Source organism: Sapajus apella, unplaced genomic scaffold (genome assembly GCF_009761245.1).
Source record: "Sapajus apella isolate SASKATOON/1434 unplaced genomic scaffold, GSC_monkey_1.0 scaffold14, whole genome shotgun sequence".
Taxonomy (NCBI): Eukaryota; Metazoa; Chordata; class Mammalia; order Primates; family Cebidae; genus Sapajus; species Sapajus apella.
In genome coordinates, this window is record NW_022436954.1 from 4,580,965 (window position 1) to 4,589,087 (window position 8,123).

The 8,123-nt window shown below is 54.3% G+C and overlaps 2 protein-coding genes and 1 pseudogene across 2 annotated transcripts in view; 1 reads left to right on the forward strand and 2 right to left on the reverse strand.

Annotated features, from left to right (window-relative positions):
• ACTN3 (actinin alpha 3) overlaps positions 1 to 4,941 on the reverse strand; it is a 15,128-nt gene extending 10,187 nt beyond the window's left edge. Inside the window, exons 1-3 of the mRNA XM_032282730.1 lie at positions 4,698 to 4,941; positions 1,119 to 1,233; positions 825 to 944 (exon numbers count right to left, since the gene is read on the reverse strand). Of these exons, the coding sequence (XP_032138621.1) occupies positions 825 to 944; positions 1,119 to 1,233; positions 4,698 to 4,844 (382 nt within the window). The 5' untranslated portion in view covers positions 4,845 to 4,941. The remainder of the gene's footprint in view (positions 1 to 824; positions 945 to 1,118; positions 1,234 to 4,697) is intronic.
• A 606-nt stretch (positions 4,942 to 5,547) lies between these two features.
• Positions 5,548 to 8,123, forward strand: part of ZDHHC24 (zinc finger DHHC-type containing 24) — an 8,723-nt gene continuing 6,147 nt past the window's right edge. The window contains exon 1 of the mRNA XM_032282732.1: positions 5,548 to 6,060. Coding sequence (XP_032138623.1) covers positions 5,780 to 6,060 — 281 coding nt within the window. The 5' untranslated portion in view covers positions 5,548 to 5,779. The remainder of the gene's footprint in view (positions 6,061 to 8,123) is intronic.
• LOC116555255 lies at positions 7,325 to 7,420 on the reverse strand (annotated as a pseudogene).

Consider the following 8,123-nt stretch of genomic DNA (forward strand, 5'->3'; position numbering starts at 1 on the left):
CGGAGTTTCACTCTTGTTACCCAGGCTGGAGTGCAATGGCGCGATCTCGGCTCATCGCAACCTCCGCCTCCTGGGTTCAGGCAATTCTCCTGCCTTAACCTCCTCAGTAGCTGGGATTACAGGCACACACCACCATGCCCAGCTAATGTTTTGTATTTTTAGTAGAGACAGGGTTTCACTATGTTGACCAGGATGGTCTCGATCTCTTAACCTCGTGATCCACCCGCCTCGGCCTCCCAAAGTGCTGGGATTACAGGCTTGAGCCACCGCGCCCGGCCTTTTTTTTTTTTTTTTAATTTTTCCTCCAACACACTAAAAAGGAATCAAAGGAACTGATCCTAATACTATGTGTTGTTCAAGCAAAGGGAAGGGGTCAGGTTTTGTCTAAGGGACTATCTCTGTGTTTCGCTCTGCTGCTCAGGCTGGAGTGCAGTGGTGCGGTCTTGGCTCATTGCAACCTTCCACCTCCCAGGTTCATTTGATTCTCGTGCCTCAGCCTCCCAAGTAGCTGGAATTACAGGTGTGCAGCACCACAACCAGCTGATTTTTGAAATTTTAGTAGAGATGGGGGTTTTGTCATGTTGGCTAGGCTGGTCTCGAACTCCTAGCCTCAAGCGGTCCACCTACCTCGGCCTCCCAAAGTGCTGAGATTACAGGCGTGAGCCACCAGGCCTGGCTGGTAGATTGGCTCTTTACAGGCTCTCCGGCGAGGCAGGGATTATTCCCATTGTTGAGATGAGGAAACTGAGACTCACAGAGGTGATTTGTTGATATCAAGAGAGGCTCCCTTTCCCTGCCCGCGACCCTTCCTGCTACCTCCTCACCTTCAGCACCAATGGACACCAGCTTAACCCCCTTGCTGGCAATGAAGTCCAGGGCCTTGTTAACGTTGGCGATTTTGTGGAAGCGCATCTTGCCTTTATCTGGCCTGGGCAGCCTCTCTCCTGGGTATAAGAGGAGAGTCCAAGGGCCAAAGGTCATGAGAGGCAGCTGGAGCCATGGCCCACAAACTCTCCCCTCCCTGCCAAGTCCAGTCAAACATTCTGCCACCCTATTGCCCCTGCTGTCCAGATGTTCCTGGGTCCTGGGGCCCAGGTGCACTGATTTCCCATCCTCACCTGAAATGACCTCCAGGAGCAGCATGAGTTTGAGGCCATTGCGGAAATCTTCCTCGATGCTCTCGATCTGGGTGCCCGCCTTGCGCAGGTGTGAGTTGCACCAGGCAGTGAAGGTCTGGGGGCAGAGGATAGCACTCAGACCCTACAACCAGGTCTGGGGTATGTGGGGCACGGTCCTGTCTCCTCACTCAGGGTAGGTCTCAGAGCCTTGGATTTCTGAATTCAAGGCTCAGCTCAGCTCAGCCACTGACTTCCTGTGCATCCTGGGCCATCCCTTTCCCTCTCTGAGCTTTAGTTTTCCTGGGAGGGGAGAAATGGGGTCTGGGACCTATGTAGGTCCCAGTTTGGACTTGGGGCACCCTCCCACCAGCACTTCAGCCTTAGCTGGTCTTAAATACGAGAGGGGGCCCTAGAAAATGTTAACACATTCAAAGTGTGGGGCCCTCTGAGGTCTTGAACTATAAGGACCAGTGCAGGGTGATACTGCCCTTCTGAAATCTGAAAACTCCTAGACTGAAGCACATTTGGCCCTCAGGGTTTTGTCTAAGGGACTATCTCTGTGTTTCTATTTTCTTAGCCCCACTGACCTTCCAAGGCTGTTGTAAATTGGCCTCCGAGTAGACCCTAAATGTGCAAGGACTCTGCCGGCTGTTGGAGGGTCAGCTGGCAAGGGTCAGGCCTAGCCTGATCTCATTTTGTTTTTTTAGAGACAGACGGGGTCTTACTAGGTTGCCCAGGCTTGTCTCAAGCTTCTGGGCTCAAGTGATCCTCCTGCCTTGGCTTCCCAAACTGTTGGGATTACAGGCATGAGCTACCATGCCTGGTCTGAACTCATTTCCCAGGGTGACTGCCCACCCCTTCCTCAAGAGTCAGCCTCAGCCTCAGGCTCCATCTGACATGGGAGGGATGGTACAGGGCTGTTCTTCTGTTGGGGATAGGAGTGACATGGCACTTGGTACAAAGTTTCTGCCAACCTGCTGCCCTTCAAGTTCTGAATTCTGTCTTTCCAGAGGCTCCTTGGTAGAGTCAGGGTGGGCTCCAAGTCCAGCTGAGCCACTCACTCTCTGTGATCTAGGGTCAGCCCCTTTCCCTCTTTGGGGATTGGCCTCCTCATTTGTGTAATTAAAGTAGGCGCTGAGTACAACTTGATGGGAACCCAAGCACTGAATAGGGCAACTAGATTTCCCACAGTTCCCTCCAACTCTGGAGTCTGAGATGCTTTGAGTCTGGAAAAGGCAGGGGGACAGGCAGGTCTGGGTGGTGCCAAACATGACTCTGAATGAGATGTGGTTCCTGCTCTAAGGAAGCTCATAGTCTATCCAAGAGTCATGCTGATCTGAGAAGTGCTGGAAGAAGTTGCTGAGGAGTTGATGGGAGGGACGCTGCAGATCAGGGTGGGGGCCTCTTGGGGAAGGCCAGTATTTGATCAGAACTGTGATGGGCAGGAATTATTCAGGCAGGAAAGGGCAGGCAAGGGCATTTCGGGCAGGGGCAGCCATGCGGGCAAGTGCTTGGTGGCTGAGAGAAACAGTTGCTACATTTGTCAGATTACAAGGATCTGGGCACTGCTGGAATGGAGCTGGGAGTGTTGGGGCATAAGCGGTAAGAGGCGGGCCGGAGGGGCAGCAGGGGCCAGGTCATGCATGATCTTGGGTGCTAAGCCGGGGAGATTAAATTTGATCTTGAGGGCAACAGGGAGTCAGGGAAGCCTCAGGCAAGAGGGAGGTGGGCAGAACTGTCCATGCTGGTTGCAGAATGGAGCTAAATGGCTTGGCGCGGCAGAGGGGAGAAGTTAGGAGGCAGTAACTGGGACCAGGGCAAGAGAGGAAGGGTGTCAGTGATGGGGACAAGGCAGGATCGGGTGGATGAGACAGAAATGATGGAATGTAAGCTCCCTGTGGCAGGTGCTTTATTTTCTCTGCTGCCGAATCCCAGCACCTAAAACGGTGCTGGCACATAGTAAGTCATCAGGTGGGAGGAGGTGGGCATGCTGCTCCAAGACTGTGTGAAGGAAGCCGTTGGATGGAGGAGTCACTGGGGAGAAAGGGAGCATAGAGGGACAGGGAGAGGGCAGGGCTAAAGCAGAGCACAAGGATGTTTATTACCACCTTGCAATAAACAACGCTGGATGAGAAAGACATGAGCCACATGTCCAACTACAGTGGATGCTGACTGATTTTCAGAGCCTCTATGCTGTGCAGCCGTTGAATGAATGGATGAGATGGTGACTGCAAGCTGTGATGAACAGATGTTTCTGATATTTGTTAGGTGACAAAGGCAAGTTACAGACTGGCATGTGTCATATGAGGGGCATGAAGACCTGGATTGAGGAGAGGCCCGGGTGGGAGGGGATAGGGATACATGTTGCAGAACAGGTGGCAGCTGGAGCCAAGGACAGGGATGACATCACCGGGAAATTGCTGAACCTGGGACTGCAGCCAGGCTGGAGACAGGTGCAGGGGAGCCTAATGGGAGGTTTGTCACCTGGGGAACCCCAGCTGAGTCAGCGGAGCCTCCTGGCCCTTAGGGTCATCTCCTGTTATCTAACCCAGCAGAAGTGTTCTGATTCTAAATTCTAGGATTCTCAGGTCCTGCAAATTCCACTGAGTGCCCCGGTACCCTTCCCTTTCCTGGAGTCATACAGTGTTGGCATACGCTGAGCAGGGTCCGGTGGCTCATGGTGCTCTCCTGGTTATCCCTGGCCTGCCACTCCCCAAACTTTTCTCCCTCTGGCCTGGATCATTTTCTCTTTGGGAACCCAGGTGTCCTGCCCCCTCCACTTGGGAAAGTCTGGGATGAAAATAGCTCAGGGAGGGAGGGGGCCCTGAGTGCCCAACGGGCTGGGTCCCTGAGGTGCTGCCTCAGCACTACGTGTCCATCTGGCCAGAGAGTCAGGTTACTGCGTAAGGGGACCCAGGTCTCCCCTCCCTGACCTGTGGCCTTTTCAGCAGACTCAGGGCCCCTGGGGTATCTTGGGAAAGAATGGGGGTGGGGCAAGGGATAAAGATCCTCAGGTTAGGGGGTCCTGAAGTCTGACAGTCTGTGATTTGAGGCCTGTCTCTGCTCCTTTCTGGGCTTCAGTTTCTTCAATTGTTAAATGAGATACAGAGACTACGAACCCCACCCTGGAGATGGGGTGGGGTCTGAGAGGACCCTCCTCACTCCACCACACTCCCAAGTCCACTAGCTGCCTGGCTGCAAGCCCTCAGGGTGGGGCCTGGGAATATTTAACTAGAGAGTGGTGGGAGAAAGATTCTTCTTCCTGAACCCCGAAACTTGGATCTTCTGGACTTTGCCCAACCTGTTTGACCAGCAGAAGTGGGGTAGTGGGCCCAGGGGAATTAACCCTGCGGGCTGGGGACCCCAGAAACTCTCTTGTCATTCTAAACCCCTCTTGAGGGCTCCCAGTCCTCTCCTCCAGCCCTAGGGATAGCAGACAGCTGATGGGCAGAGCCTGGGCTGGGGACTGGCACTCTAGGTTAAAGACAGCCTCTGCCCCTGCCCTGCTGAGATGCCCAGGACAAACCGCCCGGCCTCTCAGGCCTCGGTTTTGCTGTCGGGAAATGGGCGAACACTCACTTTCCGCTGCTGTTTCTCCCAGGCCGGGTCCAGCAGCAGGTCGCGGTCCCAGTCCTCCTCCTGTTCCATGTACTCGCCGCCCCCGCCGCCGCCCGCGAAGGGCCCCTGCCCGGCCCCCAGACCCTCGGGCTGCATAACCATCATCATCTTGCTCGGGCTCCTGGCTTCGCTCCGCTCCGCGCGCTCTCGGACACCCGGGCCCCGTTAAGTAGGGCCCAATCCAGCCCCGGATCGAATTCGCACTAAATATGGGGGTGAAGGGAGGGGCCGGATGGGGCGAAGGAGCTCGGGCTGGACCTGGCAAGGGTTTGTCCTGGGGCCAGGGACTGCGGAGCTGGGGGGCGCCGGGATGGATCTCGCGGCGGAGATCCTGGGTTTGCGTTCCCATTCCGCTGCGGGGGTGCTGTGTGACCTTGGGAAATCCACGGGACCTCTCTGAGTCTGTTTCCTCCTCTCCACAATGGAAAGGCCGATAATAATAGTTGCCGCGGGCCGCCCTAGCGGCTGCCCTCCGGCGGTCCTCTCTAGCCTCTTCCAGCCCCTCGCTGGTGGGACACGGAGCCCTATCCCCATTTCACAGTCAGGAACACGAAGGCGCCGAGCTGTTTTGCATGTTTTCTGGGGTGATGAAGGGAGACACCGGGCATGGGGAACGGCTCTGAGCCAGCTGGATGGGCCGCGGCAGGGCTATTAATATCGGGGTGGCTGGGGGGAGTAGGGGAGAATTTGCTGAGCCGGGAAACCCCGACGCCGCCCAGGCTGCAACTCAATACCCCGGGCGCGCCTGGCCTGTGGCGCCAGTGGACCGGGCTCCGGCGGCGGGGCGGGGCCTCCCAGGGTGGGCGGGCCGATCACTCCGCGGCGTCTTCCGTGCTCCAGTGCCGCGGATTCCGAGTGCCTCCTGCTGGTCCGTCGGCCCAATCAACTCGCCCAGTCGGTCGGCCGCTCTCTGAGAGTCTGAGCGCTCGCCGCACCCTTTAGGAGCTTTTATTGGCCGTTATGAGACGTCCGTCTGCCGCTATTCCCGCCCCAATACGGAAGCGGCCGAGTCCTCCGGCTCCGATTGCTGCGGTGTCCAGGCCATGGGGCAGCCCTGGGCGGCTGAGGGCGCGGATGGGGCGCCCACGCGGCTGCCTCTCGTGCTCACCGCGCTGTGGGCCACGGCCGTGGGTCTGGAGCTGGCTTACGTGCTAGTGGTCGGTCCCGGGCCGCCCCCGCTGGGACCCCTGGCCCGGGCCTTGCAGCTGGCGCTGGCCGCCTTCCAGCTGCTCAACCTGCTGGGCAACGTGGGGCTCTTCCTGCGCTCGGATCCCAGCATCCGCGGCGTGATGCTGGCCGGCCGCGGTCTGGGCCAGGGCTGGGCGTGAGTGGGGCGTGGAATCCGGGGGAGAAGTGGGAGCCTTTGCCAGGGCGGAGGGGCCCCAAGACTGGAGATGTTAGAACCGGCTTTCATTAGAATCCGGGTTGTTAGAGCCAGAAATTTTTTTAAAACCTGGAATGGAAGAGCTAGAACGACTGTTACTTGTTCACTCACAACTACTTATTGGGCACCTACTAGGTGCAAGGTACTAAGGGTACAATAGAACAGATACCTGATCTGGAGCTCATTTAAGGGGCAGATGAGAAACTAGAGGAATAACAAGAAAATCATATAGAATGCTAGAAGGTGATAGTTATATGGAAATAAGAAGTAGAACACGGTAAAGGGGTTGCAAGTTTCAGTATTAAATAGGTGGTTAGGCTGGGCACGGTGGCTCATGCTTGTAATCCCAGCACTTTGGGAGGCCAAGGCAGGTGGATCACCTGAGGTCAGGAGTTCGAGCCCAGACTGCCCAACTTGGAGAAACCCCGTCTCTACTAAAAATACAAAAAAAAAGAAAAAAAAAATAGCCAGGTGTGGTGGCACATGCCTGTAATCCCAGCTACTCGGGAGGCTGAGGCAAGAGAATCGCTTGAGCCCGGAAGGGAGAGGTTTTGGTGAGCTGAGATTGCGCCATTGCACTCCAGCCTGGGCAACAAGAGCAAAACAACATCTCAAAATAAATAAATAAATAAATAAATAGGTGGTCAGGCCAGGTTTGGTGGCTCACGCCTGTACTTTGGGAGGCCGAGGCGGGAAGATCACTTGAGGTCAGAAGTTTACAAGCCTGGCCAACATGGTGAAACCCCGTCTCTACTAAAAATACAAAAAAAGTAGCTGGATGTGGTGGCGTGTGCGTGTAATCCCAGCTACTCAGGAGACTGAGGCAAGAGAATGGCTTGAACCTGGGAAGTACATGTTGCAGTGAGCAGATTGAGCCACTGCACTCCAGCCTGGGCTACAGAGCAAGACTCTGTCTCAAAAAAAAATTATTCCAAGTTGTATTAATAAATCATAACATTACTTGGTATCCCATAAGTATATACAACTGGAATTTGTCAATTAGAAAATACAAATTACACCAGGTAACAGGCTCTACACACACATTTTATGCCAGGCACAGGCTTTTGCCTGTAGTTCCAGCTACTTGAGAAGCTGAGGCTGTAGTGATGTGTTCACAGATTGCACCTGTGAACAGCAACTACACTCCAGCCTGGATACTGTAGCAACACTGTCTCTAAATTTTTTTTCTTTTTTTATTATTATTTTTATTATGGAATGCTTCATGAATACGCGTGTCATCCTTGCGCTAATCTTCTCTGTATCGTTCCAATTTTAGTATATGTGCTGCTGAAGCGAGCACTAAAATTTTTTTTTAATTAATTTTCTTTTTGAGATGGAATCTCACTCTGTTGCCCAAGCGGGATTGCAGTGGCACGATCTTTGCCCACCACAACCTCTGCCTTCTGGGTTCAAGTGATTCTCCTGCCTCAGCCTCCCGAGTAGCTGGGACCACAGGTACACGCCACCATGCCCAGCTAATTTTTGTATTTTTAGTAGAGATGGGGTTTCACCATGTTGGCCAAGCTAGTCTTGAACTCCTGACCTTGTAATCCACCTGCCTTGGCCTCTGAAAGTGTTGGGATTACAGGTGTGAGCCACCACGCCCGGCCAAATTAATTTTTAAAGTAATAAAAATAAATAGGTGGTCGAGGTAGACCTTATAAAGAAGGAGGCATTTGAGCAAAAACTTGGAGGGGGCAGGGGAGTTAGCCATGTGGGAATCTGAGGGAAAGGTGTTCCAGGCAGAGGGAACAGATGAAGCAAAGGCTCTGAGGCAGTTGTATATGTAGCATGTTCCCGGAACAGCAAGAAGGCCAGTGTGGCTGGAGTGGAGTAAGAGAGGGGAAGGGATGTCACAGATGGAAGGATGCTATAGGACATGGGAGGCTTTGAAATAAATTGGAGAACCACAGAGGGGTTTTGTTTTTTTTTTTTTTTGGGACGGAGTTTCGCTCCTGTTACCCAGGCTGGAGTGCAATGGCGCGATCTCGGCTCACCGCAAC